Here is a 22055-nt window from a genome sequence, read left to right on the forward strand (position 1 = left end):
TGGCTTTGAAAGCCAGTGGGGCTTGACTGCTGGAAATCCACAGGACTGGGGGAAGCAGAAATAGCACTCTTGGAGGGCACACACAAGGTCTCGTGTGCACACCAGGACCTGGGGAAAAAGTAGTGACTTCATAAGAGCCTCAGAGACCTACCTGCTGGTCTTGGAGGGTCTCCTGGGGAGGTGGGGGGCAGCTGTGGCTCACTGCAGGGACAAGGACACTGGTGGTGGAGAAACTGGGGAGTACTCATTGGCGTGAGCTGTCTTGGAGGCCACCATTTTGACACCAAGACCTGGCCCCACCAGATAGCCCAAAGGCTCCAGTGCTGGGACACCACAGGACAAACAACCAACAGGGTGGGAACACAGCCCATCCATCAGCAGTCAGGCTGCTTAAAGTCTTCTAAACCCACAGCCGCCTATAGATATGTCCCTTGACATGGCCCTGCCCACCAGACAGATAAGACCCAGCTCCACCCACCAGTGGGAAGGCACCAGACCCTCCCAACAGGAAGCCTGCACAAGCCTCTTAGACCAGCCTCATCCACCAGGGGGCAGACACCAGAAACAAGAGGAGCTACAATCCTGCAGGCTGTGCAACGCAAAAATAGAAAGTTAAAGGAAATAAGATGGCAGAGAAGTATATTCCAGAAGAAGGAACAAGATAAAAAAGAACAACTAAGTGAAGTGGAGACAGGCAATCTACCTGAAAAAGAATTCAGGGTAATGATAGCAAAGATGATCCAAGATATGGGAAAGAGAACTGAGACACAGACTGAAAAGATACAAGAAATGCTTAACAAAGAGCTAGAAAATTTAAAAAACAGAGATGAACAATACAATAAGAGAAATGAAAAACACACTAGAAGGAATCAATAGCAGAATAAATGAAGCAGAAGAACAGATAAGTGACCTTGAAGATGGAATGGTGGAAATCACTGTCATGGAACACAATAAAGAAGAAAATGAAAAAAAATTGAGAACAGTTTAAGACACATCTAGGGACAACATTAAATGCACCAACATTCACATTATAGGGGTTCCAGAAGGAGAGGAGAGAAAGGGCCTAGAAAGTATTTGAAAAGATAATAGCTGAAAACTTCCCTTACATGGGAGAGGAAACAGTCACCCAAGTCTAGGAAGTGCAGAGTCCCAGGCAGGATAAACCCAAGGAGGAACATGCCAAGACACATACTAATCGAACTGGCAAAAATTGAAGGCAAAGAGAAAATATTAAAAGCAACAAGGGAAAAGTAACAAATTACATACAAGGGAATCCCCATAAAGTCATCAGCTGATTTTTCAGCTGAAACTCTGCAGCCCAGAAGGGAGTGGCATGATACATTTAAAGTGATGAAAAGGAAAAACCTACAACCAGGAATACTATACCCAGTAAGGATCTCATTCAGATTCAATGGAGAAATTGAAAGCTTTACAGCAGGTAAAAGCTAGAGAATTCAGCACCACCAAAAAATCTTTACAACAAATGCTAAAGGAACTTCTCTAGGCGGGAAAGAAAAACCCATACCTAGAAACCAGAAAATTACAAATGGCAAAGCTCACCAGTAAAGGCAAACATAAAGGTAGGAAATCATCCACACAAAAATATGCTATCAAAACCAGCAACAGTGAGAAGAGGAGTACAAATGCAGCGTATTGGGAATATATTTGAAATTAAAAGACCAGCAACTTAAAAACAATTTTGTATACATATAGACTGATATATCAAAATCTCTTGTACCCACAAACCAAAAATCTACAATAGATATACACACACACACAAAAAGAATCCAAACACAACACTAAAAATAGTCACCAACTCACAAGAGAAGAGCACAAAAGAGGAAGGGAAGAAAAAAGACCTAAGAAAACCCCAAAACAACAAAAAGGCAATAAGGACATACATATCGGTAATTATCTTAAATTTAAATGAATTAAACGCTCCAACCAAAAGACACAGACTGGCTGAATAGCTACAAAAACAAGACATGTATATATGCTGTCTACAAGACACCCACTTCAGATCTAGGGACACATACAGACTATAAGTGAGGGGATGGAAAAAGGTATTCCATGCAAATGGAAATCAAAAGAAAGCTGGAGTAGCAATACTTATATCAGACAAACTAGACTTTAAAATAAAGACTGTTACAAGAGACAAAGAAGGACATATATAATGATCAAGAGATCAATCCAAGAAGAAGATATAACAATTGCAAACACATATGCATCCAACCTAGAAGCACCTCAATATATAAAGCAAATTACTAACAGCCATAAAAGGAGAAATCGACAGTAACACAGTAATAGTGAAGGACTTGAACACCCCACTTACATCAATGGACAGATCATCCAGACAAAATCCATAAGGAAACACAGACCTTAAATGACACATTAGACCACATGGACTTATTGATATTTATAGAGCATTCCATCCAAAAGTAGCAGAATACACTTTCTTCTCAAATGTACATGGAACATTCTCCAGGATAGATCACATGCTGGGAGGCAAAGCGAGCCTCAGTAAATTTAAGAAAATTGAAATCATATCAAATATCTTTTCTGAACACAACATTATGAGATTAGAAATCAACTACAAGAAAAAAACTGTAAAAAACACAAACACGTGGAGGCTAAACAATATGCTACTAAACAACAAATGGATCACTGAAGAAATCAAAGAGGAAATCAAGAAAAACCTAGAGACAAATGAAGACAGAAGCATGACAATCCAAAACCTATGGGACACAGCAAAAGCAGTTCTAAGAAGGAAGTTTACAGCAAAACATTCTTACCTCAAGAAACAAGAGAAATCTCACAAAAACAACCTAACCTTACACCTAAAGCAACTAGAGAAAAAACAACAAACAAAACACAAAATTAGCAGAAGGAAAGATATCATAAAGATCAGAGCAAAATAAATGCAATAGAGACAAAGAAAATTAAAGATCAATGAAACTAAAAGCTGTTTCTCTGAAAAGGTAAACAAAATTGATAAACCTTTAGCCAGATTCATCAAGAAAAAAAAGGGAGAGTGCTCAAATCAATAAAATGAGAAATGAAAAAGTTACAATAGACACCACAAAAATACAAAGGATCATAAGAGACTATTGCAAGCAACTATACGCCAATAAAATGGACAACCTAGAAGAAATGGACAAACTCTTAGAGAGGTACAACCTTCAAGACTGAACCAGGAAGAAATACAAAACATGAACAGACCAATCACAAGTACTGAAATTGAAACTGTGATTAAAAAAATTCCAATAAACAAAAGTTCAGAACCAGATGGCTGCACAGGCAAATTCTATCAAACATTAAGAGTTAACAACTATCCTTCTGAAACTCTTCCAAAAAATTGCAGAGGAAGGAACACTCCCAAGCTCATTCTACAAGACCACCATCACCCTGATACCAAAACCAGACAAAGATACCACAAAAAAAAGAAAACTACAGGCCAATATCACTCATGAACATAGATGCAAAAATTCAACAAAACAGTAGCAAACCAAATCCAACAATACATTAAAAGGATCATGATCAAGTGGATTTATGCCAGGGATGCAAGGATTTTTCAATATCTGCAAATCACCGAATTAACAACCTGAAGAATATGCCACATTAACAACTTGAAGAATAAAAACCACATGATCTCAATAGATGCAGAAAAAGGGACTTCCCTGGTGGTCCAGAGGTTAAGACTTTGCTTTCCAATGCAGGGGGTGCAGGTTCAATCCCTGGTTGGGGAGCTAAGATCCTACATGCTTCGTGGCCACAAAACAAAAAACCCCATAAAAAACAGAAGCAATATTATAACAAATTCAATGAAGACTTTAAAAATTGTCCACATTAAAAAAACCAACCAAACAAAAAACAAACAAACAAAATAGATGCAGAAAAAGCTTTTGACAAAATTCAACACCCATTTATGATAAAAACTCTGCAGAAAGTGGGCATAGAGGGAACCTACCTCAACATAATAAAGGCCATATATGACAAACCCACAGCTAACATCATTCTCAATGGTGAAAAACTGAAAGCATTTCCTCTAAGATCAGGAACAAGACAAGGATGTCCACTCTCGCCACTATTATTCAACATAGTTTTGGAAGTCCTAGTCCCAGCAATAGGAGAATAAAAAGAAATAAAAGGAATCCACATTGAAAAACAAGAAGTAAAACTGTCACTGTTTGCAGATGACATGATACCATACTTAGAAAATCCTAAAGATGCTACCAGAAAACTACTAGAGCTCATCAATGAATCTGGTAAAGTTGCAGGATACAAAATTGATACACAGAAATCTATTGCATTCCTATACACTAAAAACAAAAGATCACGAAGAGAAATTAAGGAAACAATTCCATTTACCATCTCATCAAAAAGAATAAAATACCTAGGAATAAACCTACCTAAGGAGGCAAAAGACCCATATTGAGAAAACTATAAGATACTGATGAAAGAAATCAAAGATGACACAGATGGAGAGATATACCATGGTCTTGGAGTGGAAGAATCAATACTGTCAAAATGACCATACTACCTAAAGCAATCTACAGATTCAATGCAATCCTTATCCAATTACCAATGGCATTTTTTCACAAAAGTAGGAAAAAAATTTTTTTAATTTGTATGGAAACATAAAAAGACCCAGAATAGCCAAAACAATCCAGAGAAAGAAAAACAGAGCTGGAGGAATCAGGCTCCCTGACTTCAGACTATACTACAAAGCTACAGTAATCAAACCAGAATGGTACTGGCACAAAAACAGAAATATAGATCAATGCACGAGGATACAAAACCCAGAGATAAACCCATGCACCTATGGTCAATTAATCTACGACAAAGGAGGCAAAAACATACAAAGGAGAAAAGACAGTCTCTTCAATAAATGGTGCTGAGAAAACTGGACAGCTACACATAAAAGAATGACATTAGAACATTCTCTAACGCCATACACGAAAACAAACTCAAAATGGATTGAAGAGCTAAATGTAAGGCCAGATACCATAAAACTCTTGGAGGAAAACAGGCAGAACACTCTGATATAAATGGCAGCAGTATCTTTTTTGATCCACCTCCTAGAGGAATGAAAATAAAACAACAATAAACAAATGGGACCTAATTAAAGTTAAAAGCTTTTGCACAGCAAAGGAAACCATAAACAAAATAAAAAGGCAACCCACAGAATGGGAGAAAATATTTGCAAACAAAGCAACCAACAAGGGATTAATCTCCAAAATATACAAACAGCTCATGCAGCTCAAGAGCAAAAAAACAACCCAATCAAAGAATGGGCAGAAGATCTAAATAGACATTTTTCCGAAGAAGACATATAAAATGCCAAAAAGCACATGAAAAAATGCTCAACATTGCTAATTATTAAAGAAATGCAAATCAAATCTACAACGAGGTATCACCTCAGAACAGTCAGAACAGCCATCATCAATAAGTCTACAAACAACAAATGCTGGACAGTATGTGGAGAAAAGGAAACCCTCCTACACTGCTGATGGGAATTTTAAATTGGTACTGCCACTATGGAGAACAGCACAAAGGTTCCTTAAAAAACTAAAAATAGAGCTACCACATGACCCAGCAATCCCACTCCTTGGCATATATCCAAAGGAAACCATACTTCGAAAAGACACATGCACCCCAATGTTCACTGCAGCACTATTTACAATAGCCAAGACATGGAAGCAACCTAAGTATCCATCAACAGAGGAACTGATAAAGAAGACGTGGTACACACACACACACACACACACACACACACACACACACAGGAATATTACTCAGCCATAAAAAAGAATGAAATAATGCCATTTGAGGCAACATAGATGGATCCAGAGATTATCATACTAAGTGAAGTAAGTCAGAGAAAGACAAATATATGATATCACACATGTGAAATCTAAAAAAATGATACAAATGAACTTATTTACAAAACAGAAAGACTCACAGACTTAGAAAACAAATTTATGGTTACCAAAGCGGAAAGGTGGGGAAAGGGATAAATTAGGAGGTTGGGATTAACATATACACACTACTCTGTAACAGGGGGGCAGAGTCAAGACTGCGGTGTGGGAAGATGCAGAGTTCGCATCTCCCCACAACTAGGGCGCCTGCCAGGCACTGGTGGGGGACCTCGATGCCCAAGGAGATGGGAGGAACGCCCAAGCAAACCGGTAGGATGTGGGGGGACTGAGGGGGGAGGAGAAGTGGAGGCCAGACAGGAACAGCGCCCCTGAGGGGTGGCTGAGAGTGGGGGAGGGGTTCCCATGCCTGGAAGGACCCTTGGGGGCTCAGAGCAGGGGGGAGTGCACCCAGCATTTCCCCTGCCCAATCGGCCGGGGAAGTCTGCCCGGATCTCGGGCCAGGTCCTATGCCCTCAGAGGCCCCCTCTGGGCCGCATGGGTCCTAGGGGCAAGGAGGCAGGCCGGGGGAGAACAGGAGAGGCAGGAAGGAGGGGCCCTCCAGGACCGGAGGAGCAGGAGAGGAGTGGAAGGCATTGGCCCCACCCGCTCTGGCCCGGGAAGCCTGCTGAGCTCCCATGCCGGGTCCCCCACCCTCCAAAGCCCCCTCCAGGCCCCGTGGGTCCTGGGGGCATAGAAAGGAAGCTGGGGGAGAACAGGAGGTTGGGGGGAGAACGCAGGTGGGAGAGGCCCTCCAGGACCAGAGGAGCAGGAGAAGAGTGGAAAGCGTAGACCCGCCCACTCAGGCCCAGGAAGCCTGCTGGGCTCCCAGGTGGGGTCCCCCGCTCTCTGAGATGAGAGGCATGCCTTGGCCCCTTCTGTTCCGTTGAGCTTAAGCTCCACCCCCAACACCGCCCACGGCCTTTTCCAGCCCTGTAGGTCCTAACCATAGGCCCCGCCTACCACACAAACCCCGCCCCTGCTTAGGCCCCGCCCTCCACAGCCAAGGCCTTTTCCACTTTTTTTTTTTCTTCTCCTCTTTTTTTACTATTGTAGTTCTGTTTTACCTTCTGGTTGTTGTTTCATCTATATTTTTATTTTTATATTCTTTCTAACATATCTATTAGTTTCCTAGTCTAATTTTATTTTTTAACTCTGTTATTGTTCTTTTCCTTTTTTTCCACCATGCACGGCTTGCGGGATCTTGGTTCATTAGCTGGGGGTTGGGCCGAAGCTCTTGCGGTGGGAGCTCTGAGTCTGAACCACTGGACTGACAGAGAACATCAGACCCCAAGGAATATTCATCGAAGTCGCCCGGAGGTCATCATATCGGCACCAAGACCCAGCTTTACCCAACAGCCTACAAACTATAGTGTTGGAAGCTTCAGGCCAAACAAGCAGTAAGACAGGAACACAAACCCACCAATCAAAAAAAAAAAAAAAAAAAAAAAGAGCAAAAAATTATGTCACAGATGAAGCAAGGTAAAAACCTACAAGATCAAATAAATGAACAGGAAATAGGCAATCTACCTGAAAAAGAAATCAGAGTAATGAAAGTAAAGATGATCCAGAATCTCAGAAATAGAATGGAGGCACGGACTAAGAAAATAGAAGAAACGTTTAACAAAGATCTAGAAGAACTAAACAACAAACAAACAGAGATGGACAACACAATAACTGAAATGAAAGCTACACTAGAAAGAATCCATAACAAGATCACATAGTCATTATACACTCTACTGTTTACCTTGTATTTCTCATTTATTCTCAATTCTATGAAAATTTTATATATTTATCACCACTGGTTGTGATGTAGCTATCTCTTCATTATGGCTGTTCGAAGTTCAATCTCCAGGTGATTCTTCAGGAAGGCCTCAGGCTTTCTCTGAATTATTAAATGCTAATCACAGTTTTAAAAAAAAAAAAAAGAAGGAATCAATAATAGAATAAAAGAGGCAAAAGAAAAAGTAAGTGAGCCAGAAGATAAAATGGTGGGAATAACTGCCAAGGAGCAGAATAAAGAAAAAAGAATGAAAATAACTGAAGACAATCTCAGACACCTCAGGGACAACACTAAATGCACCAACATTCGAATTACAGGGGTCCCAGAAGAAGAAGAGAAAAAGAAAGGGTCTGAAAAAATATTTGAAGAGATTATAGTTGAAAACTTCCCTAATATGGGAAAGGAAATAGTCACCGAAGTCCAGGAAGCACAGAGAGTCCCATACAGGACAAACCCTAGGAGAAACACACCAAGACACATTAATCAAACTAACAAAATTTAATTCAAAGAAAAAATATTAAAAGCAGCAAGGGAAAAACAAAAAATAACATACAAAGGAATCCCCATAAGGCTATCAGCTGATTTTTCAGCAGAAACTCTGCAGGCCAGAAGGGAGTGGTAGAATATACTTAAAGTGATGAAAGAAAAAACCTACAACCAAGATTACTCTACCAAGCAAGAATCTCATTCAGATTAGACAGAGATCAAAAGCTTTTCAGACAAGCAAAAGTTAAAGGAATTCAGCACCACCAAACCAGCTTTACAACAAATGCTAAAGAAACTTCTCTAGGCGGGAAAAACAAGAGAAGAAAAAGACCCACAAAAACAAACCCAAAACACTTAAGAAAATGGTAATAGGAAAATACATATTGATAATAACCTTGAAGGTAAATGGATTAAATGCCCCAACCAGAAGACACAGACTGGCTGAATACATACAAAAACAAGACCCATATATATATGCTGTCTACAAGAGACCCACTTCAGGCCTAGGGAAACATACAGACTGAAAGTGAAGGGATGGAAAAAGATATCCAGTGCAAATGGAAATCAAAAGAAAGCTGGAGTAGCAATAGTCGTATCAGATAAAAGAGACTTTAAAACAAAGACTATTACAAGAGACAAAGAAGGACACTACATAATGATCAAGGGATCAATCCAAGAAGAAGATATAACAATTATAAATGTTTATGCACCCAACATAGGAGCATCTCAATACATAAGGCAAATGTTAACAACCATGAAAGGGAAAATCGACAGTAATACAATAATAGTAGTGGACTTTAACACCCCGCTTATAACAATAGACAGATCATCCAAACAGAAAATAAATAAGGAAACACAAGCTTTAAATGACACAATAGATGAGATAGATTTAATTGATATTTATAGAACATTCCACCCAAAAGTGGCAGAATACACTTTTCCTCAAGTGCACACAGAACAGCTCCAGGATAGATCACATCTTGGGTCACAAATCAAGCCTTGGAAAATTTAAGAAAATTGAAATCGTATCAAGCATCTTTTCTGACCACAATGCTATGAGATTGGAAATCAATTACCAGAAAAAAACTGTAAAAACCACAAATACATGGAGGCTAAATAGTGTGCTACTATATAACCAAGAGATCATTGAAGAAATCAAAGAAAAAATTTAAAAATACACAGAAACAAATAACAATGAAAACACGATGACCCAAAACCTATGGGACACAGCAAAAGCAGTTGTAAGAAGGAAGTTTATAGCAATTCAATCTCAGCTCAAGAAACAAGAAAAATCTCAAATAAATAATCTGACCCTGGGCTTCCGTGGTGGCGCAGTGGTTGAGAGTCTGCCTGCTAATGCAGGGGACACGGGTTCGAGCCCTGGTCTGGGAAGATCCCACATGCTGCGGAGCAACTGGGCCCGTGAGCCACAACTACTGAGCCTGCGCGTCTGGAGCCTGTGCTCTGCAACAAGAGAGGCCACGATAGTGAGAGGCCCGCGCACCGCGATGAAGAGTGGCCCCCGCTTGCCGCAACTAGAGAAAGCCCTAGCACAGAAACGAAGACCCAACATAGCAATCAATCAATCAATCAATAAACCTTTAAAAAAAAAATAATAATCTGACCCTACACTTAAAACAACTAGAGAAAGAAGAACAAAGAAAACCTCAAGTCAGTAGAAGGAAAGAAATCATAAAGATCAGAGCAGAAATTAATGAAACAGAAACACAGAAAACAATAGCAAAGATCAATAAAACTAAAAGCTGGTTCTTTGAGAAGATAAACAAAATTGATAAACCCTTAGCCAGACCCACCAAGAAAAAAAGGGAGAGGATGCAAATCAATAAAATTAGAAATGAAAAAGGAGAAATCACAACTGACACCACAGAAATACAAAGGATTGTAAGAGACACTACAAACAGCTATATGCCAATAAAATGGACAACCACAAAGAAATGGACAAATTCTTGGAAAGGTACAATTTCCCAAGACTGAACCAGGAAGAATTAGAAAATATAAACAAACCTACCACAAGTAATGAAATTGAAACCATAATTAAAAATCTTCCAACAAACAAAAGTCCAGGACCAGATGGCTTCACAGACGATTTCTATCAAACATTTAGAGAAGAGCTAACACCAATCCTTCTCATACTCTTCCAAAGAATTGCAGAGGGAAGAACACTCCCAAATTCATTCTACAAAGCCACCTTTACACTGATACCAAAACCAGAAAAAGGTATCACAAAAAAAAGAAAATTATAGACCAATATCACTGATGAACATAGATGCAAAAATCCTGAAGAAAATACTAGCAAACAGAATCCAACAACATATTAAAAGGATCATACACCATGATCAAATGGGTTTTATCCCAGGGATACAAGGATTCTACAATATACAGAAATCAATCAATATGATACACCATATTAACAAATTAAGGAATAAAAACCATAGTATCATCTCAATAGATGCAGAAAAAGCTTTTCACAAAATTCAACACCCATTTATAATAAAAACTCTCCAGAAAACGGGCAGAGAGCAAACCTACCTCAACATAATAAGAGCCATATATGACAAACCCACAGCAAACATCACACTCAATGTGAAAAACTGAAAGCATTTCCACTAAGATCAGGAACAAGACAAGGATGTCCGCTCTCACCACTCTTATTCAACATAGTTTTGTAAGTCACAGCCACGGCAATCAGAGAAGAAGAAGAAATAAAGGGAAAACAAATTGGAAAAGAAAAAGTAAAACTGTCACTGTTTGCAGATGACATGATACTATACACAGAAAATCCTAAAGATGCTACCAGAAAATTACTAGAACTAATCAATGAATTTGGTAAGGATACAAAATTAATGCACAGAATTCTCTGGCATTCCTATACACTAACATTGAAAAATCAGAAAAACAAATTAAGGAAAAACTCCCATTTACCATTGCAACAAAAAGAATAAAATACCTAGTAATAAACCTACCTAAGGAGGTGAAAGACTTGTACTTTGAAAACTGTAAAACACTGATGAAAGAAACCAAAGACGACATAAACAGATGGAGAAATATACCATGTTCTTGGATTGGAAGAATCAATATTGTGAAAATGACTATACTACCGAAAGCAATCTACAGATTCAATGCAATCCCTATCAAACTACCACTGGCATTCTTCACAGAATTAGAACAAAAAGTCTTACAATTCGTATGGAAACACAAAAGACCCCGAATAGCTAAAGCAATCTTGAGAAAGAAAAATGGAGTTGGAGGAATCAGGCTCCCCAACTTCAAACTATACTACAAAGCTATAGTAATCAAGACAGTATGGTACTGGCACAAAAACAGAAATATAGATCAATGGTACAGGATAGAATGCCCAGCGATAAACCCACTCACATATAGTCACCTAATTTATGACAAAGGAGGCAAAAACATACAATGGAGAAAAGACAGCCTCTTCAATAAGTGGTGCTGGGAAAACTGGACAGCTACATGTACAAGAATGAAATTAGAACACTACCTAACACCATACACAAAAATAAACTCAAAATGGATTAAAGACCTAAATGTAAGACCAGACACTATAAAACTCTTAGAGAAAAACATAGGAAAAACACTTTTTGACATAAACCACAGCAAGATCTTCTTTGACCCACCTCCTGGAGTAATACAAATAAAAACAAAAATAAACAAATGAGGCCTAATTAAACTTAAAGCCTTTTGCACAGCAAAGAAAACCATAAACAAGATGAAAGACAACCCTCAGAATGGGAGAAAATATCTGCAAGTGAAACAATAGACAGAGGATTAATCTCTAAAATATACAAACCGCTCATGGAGCTCAATATCAAGAAAACAAACAACCCAATTAAAAAAGGGGCAGAAGACCTAAATAGACATTTCACCAAAGAAGACATAGAGATGGCCAAGAGGCACATGAAAAGATGGTCAACATCACTAATTATTAGAGAAATGCAATTAAAACTACAATGAGGTATCACCTCACACCGGTCAGAATGGCCATTATCAAAAAATCTAGACACAGTAAATGCTGGAAAGGGTGTGGTGAAAAGGGAACCCTGCTGCACTGTTCGTGAGAATGTAAATTGATACAACTACTAGGGAGAAGAGTATGGAGTTCCTTAAAAAAACTAAAAATTGAACTACCATATGACCCCGCTATCGCACAACAGGGTATATACCCTGAGAAAACCATAATTCAAAAAGAGACATGTACCACAATGTTTACTGCAGCACTATTTACATTAGCCAGGTCATGGAAGCAACCTAAATGTCCATCAACAGATGAATGGATAAAGAAGATGTGGCACATACATACAATGGAATATTACTCAGCCATAAAAAGAAACGAAACTGAGTTACTTGTAGTGAGGTGGATAGACCTAGAGTCTGTCATACAGAGTGAAGTAAATCAGAAAGAGAAAAACAAATACCATATGCTAACGCATATATATGGAATCTAAAATAAAAAAATGGTACTGATGAACCTAGTGGCAGGGCAGGAATAAATATAGACACAGAGAATGGAGTTGAGGACATGGGGAGGGGAGAGGGAAGCTAGGGCGAAATGACAGCAGCATCAACATATATACACTACCAGATGTGAAACAGATAGCTACTGGGAAGCAGCCGCATAGCACAGGGAGATCAGCTCAGTGCTATGTGACGACCTAGAGGGGTGGGATAGGGAGGGTGGGAGGGAGGCTCAAGAGGGAGGGGATATGGGGATATATGTATGCATATGGCAGATAAACTTTGTTGTACAACAGAAACTAACACAGTATTGTGAAGCACTTATACTCCAATAAGGATGTATTTTTAAAAAGTAAACAAAATAAAATAAAGTAGATAATCAGGGACTTCCCTGGTGGTCCAGTGGGTAAGACTCCGTGCTCCCAATGCAGGGGACCTGGGTTCGATCCCTGGTCAGGGAACTAGATCCCACATGCATGCTGCAACTAAGAAGTCTGCATGCCGCAACTAAAGATCCTGTGTGCCGCAACGAAGATCCTGCATGCCGCAACTAAAACCTGGTGCAACCAAAATAGATAAATAAATAAATAAATTAAAAAAAAAAAAAAGATAATCAACAAGGATCTACTGTATAGCACAGGGTACTCTAATAACCTATATGGGAATAGAATCTGAAAAAGAATAGATATATGTATGTTTAACTAAATCACTTTGCTGTACACCTGAAACTAACACAACATTGTAAGTCAAATATACTCCAATATAAAATAAAAATTAAAATAAAAAAAAAGGTAGGTATGGCTATATTTAAATCAGACAAGGCGTATGACCAGAGATAAAGAGGGACATCCCAAAATGACAGAACGGTAAATCCATCTGGAAGATAGAAAAATCGTAAGTGTGCATGCACTCAATAAATGTACATGAACTCAATACAGCTTCAAATTACATCAAGCAAAAACTGACAGAACTAAAGTGAAGAATGGACAAATCCACATTCATATTATCTATCAACCAAGTATCAGATCAGAATGAAGACATTTTCAGAAAAGCAAAGTTTAAAAAAATATATTTCTCACATATCCTTTCTCAAGAAGCTACTGAAGAATCTACTCCAATAAAATAGTAATTCAAAAAAGACAAAGACAGGGGAAAAGGCAAACAAAAGATCAATAGGAAAGGTGAAGGAAATCCCTAGGAGGAGTTTGAAGGAGATTGCAGGATGCTAGTGATTCTCCATCAATACTAAATTGTTTGTCATACAGATTGGAATAGTGTGATTCAAAAGCAGGTATTTTGAGGGCTGTCATAAGATGCCTAGTGATATTGTATCACCTTGTTAACCTGAGGGCAGAATACCTTGGTGATCCTGGCCCAGCTTCTTATCTGTTGGGGTTGGTTTAACTTTGGTTTGGCTTGTCTTGAACAAGTCCTGATGACATCTATCTCTCCCCTCCACACCAGGCTGCCTTGGATCACATGAGGACACTCATTTCATCTCACAGAAGTACTCTGCTTTTATCTACTGCTGAGAGTTGGCCGTTGACTAGTGAGCTAAGAAGCAGAGAACACTGAGCAGCCCACTCACTCTAATTATATTCTTGTCAGACATTCAATACCTGATTCACACTCTGACCCTGACAGATGGTCCAACCATGTGAGCCCTATGTTTTCCTATGTTTTTCATGACTTTGCCAATGACTTCTCCAAATGAGATTTTTGTAAACTCTCAGAAAAACTGAAGCCAGACTATGACTCAGAGATTCTATTCAGCTCATCTCCTAGGAGCCTTTATCCAATAGTAGCAGAATTTCTACACACAATTAGATTTGTGCTTGCTTGATAAGTTTTGCCACATTGCTCCCCAGTAAGTCTGTACCATTTTTTACTACCACAAACAATGCACGAGTGGTTTCACCTCTCTATAGCTAACACTGGCTAATATATCTTGAAAAAACAATGATAAAAATCTTAAGTCTTGATAAAGGAAACATGGGTACATAAAAGGACATCTTTTAGACTGTATACATCTAGAAAAAGAAAAAAAAAACTCTCCCAATCAGACAAAAAATTATGCAATATAAATCGCAGTTATAGTTTTTCAAAACTGAATTTTGTATTGATTAGGGATATATACATACATGGTAAAATCTTTGAGGAAAGCAAGGGAATAAATAACAAAAGTGTCAAGATAGTGGCTACCTACTAGCAGGATTCAATCAGAGAATGTATCATAAAGAACAGATAGGGACTTCCCTGGTGGCGCAGTGGTTAAGACTTCACGCTCCCAATATGCAGGGGGCCCGGGTTCGATCCCTGGTCAGGGGACTAAATCCCACATGCATGCCGCAACTAAGAGTTTGCATGCCGCAACTAAGGAGCTGGTGAGCCACAACTAAGGAGCCCACCTGCTACAACTAAGGAGTCCACAACTAAGACCCAGTGCAACCAAATAAATAAATAAATATTTTTTAAAAAGAACAGATAATGTTCTATTTCTTAATGTGAGTGCCCATTTATTATTCTTTAACGTATACATATTTTTATACATGTTATAACATGTATAAAGAGTATTATAATGCTTTATACGCTCATCTGTATACATATTACATTACACAATAAAAAAAATCAGAAAAAAATGAGGAAACTCTATGCTCTGATATGGAAAGAATTCAAAAATATGTTACTGGGTGATAAAAACACACATAATCAAGAGAATGAAAAGACAAAGACATCTTTGCAACACACATACCTGATAAAGGATTGATATCCGAAATATATAAAGAACTCTCAAAACTCAACAATATGAAAACAAACAACCTGATTTAAAAATGGGCCAAAGTGCAGCCAGTATGGAAAACAGTATGGAGGTCCCTCAGAAAACTAAAAATAGGGGCTTCCCTGGTGGTGCAGTGGTTGAGAATCTGCCTGCTAATGCAGGGGACACGGGTTCGAGCCCTGGTCTGGGAAGATCCCACATGCCGCGGAGCAACTAGGCCCGTGAGCCACAACTACTGAGCCTGCACGTCTGGAGCCTGTGCTCCGCAATGAGAGGCCACGATAGTGAGAGGCCCACGCACCACGATGAAGAGTGGCCCCCGCTTGCTGCAACTAGAGAAAACCCTAGCACAGAAATGAAGACCCAACATAGCAATCAATCAATCAATCAATAAATAAATCTTAAAAAAAAAAAAGAAGAAAACTAAAAATAGAAATACCATATGATCCAGCAATCCCACTCCTGGGCATATATCAGCAGACAAAACTATAATTCAAAAAGATACATGCACCTCTATGTTCATAGCAGCACTATTCACAATAGCTAAGACACGGAAGCAACCTAAATGTCCCTCGACAGAGGAATGGATAAAGATATGGTACATATATACAATGGAATACTATTCAGCCATAAAAAAGAACGAAAAAATGCCATTTGCAGCAACATGGATGGACCTAGAGATTATCATACTAAGTGAAATAACTCAAACAGAGAAAGACAAGTATCATATGATATCACGTATATGTGGAATCTAAGATATGACACAAATGAACCTTTCTGTGAAACAGAAACCGAATCACGGGTTGGGGAGAGATGGAGTGGGAGGTTGGGGTTAGCAGATGTAAGCTATTATATAAACAACAAGGTCCTACTGTATAGCACAGGAAACTGTATTCAATATCCTATGATAAACCATAATGGAAAAGAATATTTTAAATAAACAATGTATATATAACTGAATTACTTTGCTGTACAGCAGAAATTAACACAATATTGTAAATCAACTATACTTCAATAAAATAAATTTTAAAAAAGGGCCAAAGACCTTAACAGACACCTCACTAAAGAAGATATACAGGTGGCAAATAAACACATGTAAAGATACTCAACATCATGTCATATCATCAGAGAATTATAAATTACAACAACAATAAAACACTGTTAAATGCCTATTAAAGTGGCCAAAGTTCGGGACTTCCCTGGTGGTCCAGTGGGTAAGACTCCACGCTCACAATGCAGGGGGCCCAGGTTTGATCCCCAGTTGGGGAACTAGATCCCACACGCATGCCGCAACTAAGAAGCCCGCATGTCACAACTAAGACCCGGCGCAGCCTAAATAAATAAATAAATAATAAATGAATATAAAATAATTAAAAAAAAAAAGTGGCCAAAGTTCACAACATTGACAACACCAAATGCTGACGAGGATGTGGAGCAACAGGAACTCTCACTCACTGCTGGTGGGAATGCAAATGTTACAGCTACTCTGGCAGACAGTCTGGCAGTTTCTCACAAAACTACACATATTCTTGCTGTATACACTGGCAATTGTGTTCCTTAGCATTTACCCAAATGATTAACTTATATCCACACAAAACACTGCACAGAGATGTTTATAGCAGCTTAATTCATAATTGTCAAAACTTGGAAGCAACCAAGATGTCCTTCAATTGCTGAATGGGTAAATAAATGGCAGTACATCCAGACAATGGAATATTATTCAGTGATAAAAAGAAATGAGCTATCAAGCCATGAAAAGACATGGAGGAACTTTAAATGCATATTACTAAGTGAAAGAAACCAATTTGAAAAGGCTACATACTGACTGATTCCAACTGTATGATGTTCTAGAAAAGGCAAAACTAGGGGGACAGTTAAAAAAAAAAAAAAATCAGTGGTTTCCAGGTGCTCAAGAAAAGTGGGGGAGGGATGAATAGATGGAGCACAGGGGATTTTGTGGGCAGTGAAACTATTCTGTAAGATACAATAATGGTGGATACACGTCATTATGTATTTGTCAAAATGCACAGAATGCAGAACACCAAAAGCAAATCCTAGTGTAAACAATGGACTTTACTTAAAGTATCAATATTGGCTCATCAACTGTAACAGGTATACCACATTAATGCAAGATGTTAGTAACAGGGGAAACTGTGCAGAGGGAGAAAAGGAGTATATGGGAACTCTGTACTTTTCACTTAAATTTTCCGTAAGCCCAAAACTGCTCTAAAAAATTACGTCTATTCATTAAAAGTAAAACAAAACACATATAAACAGAACAGTATGATTAATATGCTATCTTATAATAACCTGTACTTATACTTGTGTAAATATGTACAAATACATTCTGCAATGCCATTCAAGAAAGTAATGACAATGGAACTCATGGAAGTTAGGGGGAGAATTTAAATACACATCTGGATATTTAGTGAGTTCTCTAGCATCATGCTAATCTGACCAGAAAAATAAAATACACACTATAGTACCCTGAAGAATGCTATATGAGATAACCAAAGACAAAATAATAACCTATTTAATTTTTTTTTCTGGGGATGCTGTTCAAAACACCATCTATATGAAGGTCCATAAAATTTATTCAGACCTAATACTAGAGAACCAAGGAAATGGTATTCACAATCAATGCAAGACACTTAATTAACTTGATTTACTTTTTGGCTGCTGGTATGTATTATTCTTACTATGTTTTCCTGAGTTTTACTCATTCATACCTTTCTATTTCATTTTCTAGGTCCTTATAAACTTCCTCAAATGTACAGAAAAATAAAATTGGGAATAAACAAACAACTCACCTGGGATTTGTTCATTTTCTGCAGCTTTTGGGTAAAGGCAGAGAACTATGAAGGCAGAACTGAAATAGAGGAAAAAGAAAGGTATTGTTATTAAAGATCTGACCTGCCTCAGAACTTCTAGAATGACTTGTTTGGAAATCCTTACACATCACCTGAGAAAATACCACCTCCTGAGCTAGTCCTTTTGCCTGTTCAGAAGGGGCAAAAAGGATCATGCTGGCAGCACTCACTTTCAATCAAACACTATGAAATATCCGAAAAGGTAAGACTAAGACAACCCACTATCAACTGACAAAACAGTCAAAAGAAACTGTAACTGATTAAATTATCGGACAGGGAATTTAAAACTATGATTCATATATTAAAGCTTTAAAGGAAAAGATTTACAAAATGAATGAACAGAGAATTTCAAGAGATGGAAACTTGAAGAAAAAAATGGAAATGCTAAGAAAAGCACAGTAACAGAGTTGAAAGAATACCTTCAATAGGTATTACAACAGAGTTGAGGAAATTTTCAGTAAATCTGAAGATAGGTCACAAGAAATTACCCAAACTGAGACACAAAGAGAAAGCAAAGGGGGAAAAAAAAGGACAGAGAATCCAAGGGCTGTAGTACAATATCAAATGGCCTAACAAAAATGTATTGGGATCCCAGGGACTTTCCTGGTGGTCCAGTAGTAAAGAATCTGCCTCCCAATGCAGGGAACGTGGGTTTGATCCCTGGTTGGGGAGCTAAGATCCCACATGCCGCGGGGCAATTAAGCCCTTGCACCACAACTACTGAGCTCTCGAGCCTCAACTAGAGAGCCCGCATGCCGCAAACTACACAGCCCATGCACCACAACTAGAGAGAGAAAAACCCACAAGCCACAACTAGAGAGAAGCCCATGTGCTGCAACGAAGCGCACGCGTGCTACAACAAAAGATCCCGCGTGCTGCAACTAAGACCTGACGTAGCCAAAAATAAATAAAATAAAATAAATAAATAATAAATCTTTAAAAAAATGTATTGGGATCCCAAAAGAAGAGAAAATGGGACAGAAGAAGTATTGAAGACATAATGACCAAGGATTTTCCAAAAATAATGAATGATATCAAACCACAGATCCAAGAAACTCAGATAATTTATCCAAAAAGGATAAATATCAAAAAACAAAATAAAATGGACACACCTGGACATACCATATTCAAACCAATGGAAACCAAAGTTAGAGAGAAATTCTTGACAGCAGCCAGAAAAAAACCTGAAATGTTACATACAGACATACCTCATTTTATTGCTCGTCACAGATTGCCTTTTTTTTAAAAAACAAATTGAAGGTTTGTGGTAACTCTGCATTGTCAGATGATGGTCAGCATTTTTTAGTAATAAAGTACTTTTAAATTAAGGTATGCACATTGTTTTTTAGACAATGATATTGCACACTTAATAGACTGCAGTATAAGGTAAACATGAATTTCATATGCACTGAGAAACCAAAATATTCATGTGACTTGCTTTATTGCAGTGATCTGGAACTGAACTAAAGAATCACAGAGAATTTCTCATCAGAAACTATACAAGCTGGAAGACAATGTAGTGACATCTTTAAAGTGCTTTAAAAAAGAAAAAAAACAACAACTACCAATCCAGTATTCTATACCCAGCAAATACATCTTTCAAAAAATAAAAGTGAAAATAAAAACCTTTTCAAACAAACAAAAACAGAAAATTCATTACCAGTAGACCTGTACTACAAGAAATATTTAAAGAAGTTCTTCAGGTAGAAGGAACATGATAACAGACAGAAATGTGGATCTACACAAAGAAATAAAGATCTCTGGGAACGGTTAAAATGAAGAGAAATATAAAAGACATTTTTTTCTTACTTTTAATCAATCTAAAAGATACTTGATTGTCTAAAGCAAAAAGAGTAGAAAAGTTTTGTGAACTTATAGCATATGTAAGAGTAAAATATATGACGATAATAGCACATAGATGAGATGATGAAATTGTTGATGGCAGTATATTGTTTTAAGGATCTTACATTACACACAAAGCAGTAGACTATATTTAAAGGTTCACTGTGACTCACTCAAGAAGTTTATTTAAACCTTAAGGCAACCACAAAAAAATTTAAAGAGGTATAAACAATAACCAAATAGTGGAGAAAAATATGGAATCATGAAAAACTACCACTAAATCCAAAAGCAGTCAGAAAAAGAGGAAAATAGGAACAAAGACCAGATGGGCCAAGTAGAAAAAAACTAGCAAGATGGTAGATTTTAACCCAACCATGTCAATAATTCATTGCACAAACACACCAATTAAATGACAAAGTTTACCAAACTGGATAAAAAAGACCAAACTACGTGCTGTCTAAAAGCAATGTGTTTGGGACTTCCCTGGTGGCACAGTAAGAATCTGCCTGCCAATGCAGGGGACACAGGTTCGATCCCTGGTCCGGGAAGATCCCACATGTCCCGGAGCAACTAAGCCCGTGTGCCACAACTACTGAGCCTGTGCTCTAGAGTCCGCGCACCACAACTACTGAGCCTGCATTCCACAACTACTGAAGCCCGCATGCCTAGAGCCCGTGCTCTGCAACAAGAGAAGCCACCGCAATGAGAAGCCCACACACTGCAATGAAGAGTAGCCCTTGCTTGCTGCAACTAGAGAAAGCCCGCACGCAGCAATGAAGACCCAACACAGCCAAAAATAAATAAAAGCAATGTGTTTTAAATATAAAAACATAGTGACGAAATAAAATTTTAAGGCAGAACAAGAAATTTAAACATAAAATTCTGTCCTTTGGGCCTCCTCCCTCTCTGTTTAGTGTGCAACGTCCAGCCACATTACACATTAACCAGACCTCCTCAAAGATGGGAATGCCTACTCAACCATAAAGATCTTTTTTTTTTTCTTCTGATGCTAGCAATGTAACTTCTTAAAAGATTAACATTCTTTCTCAACTCTGTAAGGGGGTCATGATGACTTGCTGCTCGCTTTGTATGTGCTTACCTGGACTACTGTATATTGGTGAACTTTAGGTCAGTACGTCATTTTGATGTATGATCCTTTGTCTCAAAAAATGTATATGACTATGCCTTCAACTTCTAACAGGCAGGACAGTTCTCAGAGCTTCTTAGAGTCTGTCTCCTGGGTTACAATCCTCAGGTTGGCTCAAATAAAATTCTCTTCCTCCTTGATTGTTAACTGAATTTTCAATAATAGCTAGATCAAAAGTAAAAGGATAAAAAAAGATATTCCTTGGGACTTCCCTGGCAGTCCAGGGGTTAAGACTCCACGCTTCCAATGCAGGGGGCACAGGTTTGATCCCTGGTTGGGGAACCTAGATCCTGCATGCCACAAGGCACAGCCAAAATAAGAAGAAGAAATAAAAAATAAAAAATGATACTCCTTGCACACACTAATCAAAAGAAAGTTGGACTAATTAATATCAAGCTAAGTAGACTTAATAAGAAATATTACGAGGGATAAAGTGTGATATTACATGTCACTGTGACAAATGACACATGATAAATGTATCAAATCACCAGAACACATAACAATCCTAAATGTATATGCACAAAAGAACTTCAAAATACAAGAAGCAAAAGTTGATAAAACTGAAAGAATAAATAGATAAACCACAATTATAGCTCGAGACTTCAATATTCTTTTCTCAGTAGGTGACAACAGAGGTAGATAAAAAACCAGTAAGGATACAGAAGAACTCAACCACACTATCAACCACCCTGACCCATTTAGTATTGACAGAAAACTCTACCACCAACACAGCACAATA

General features: G+C 38.2%; 1 protein-coding gene across 2 annotated transcripts in view; it reads right to left on the minus strand.

Moving 5' to 3' along the window:
* The window catches only part of ZFP1 (ZFP1 zinc finger protein), a 36823-nt gene that overhangs the window by 12469 nt on the left and 2299 nt on the right, over positions 1–22055 (minus strand). Inside the window, exons 1-2 of one of the 2 annotated variants that reach the window (XM_061173524.1) lie at positions 21269–21322; positions 18268–18326 (exon numbers count right to left, since the gene is read on the minus strand). In XM_061173524.1, the coding sequence (XP_061029507.1) occupies positions 18268–18282 (15 nt within the window). In that variant the 5' untranslated portion in view covers positions 18283–18326; positions 21269–21322. Of the gene's footprint in view, positions 1–18267; positions 18327–21268; positions 21323–22055 lie in introns of those variants that run through there. The other variant, XM_061173523.1, reaches the window with a different exon arrangement.

The sequence above is a fragment of the Eubalaena glacialis genome, chromosome 18 (assembly GCF_028564815.1).
Source record: "Eubalaena glacialis isolate mEubGla1 chromosome 18, mEubGla1.1.hap2.+ XY, whole genome shotgun sequence".
Taxonomy (NCBI): Eukaryota; Metazoa; Chordata; class Mammalia; order Artiodactyla; family Balaenidae; genus Eubalaena; species Eubalaena glacialis.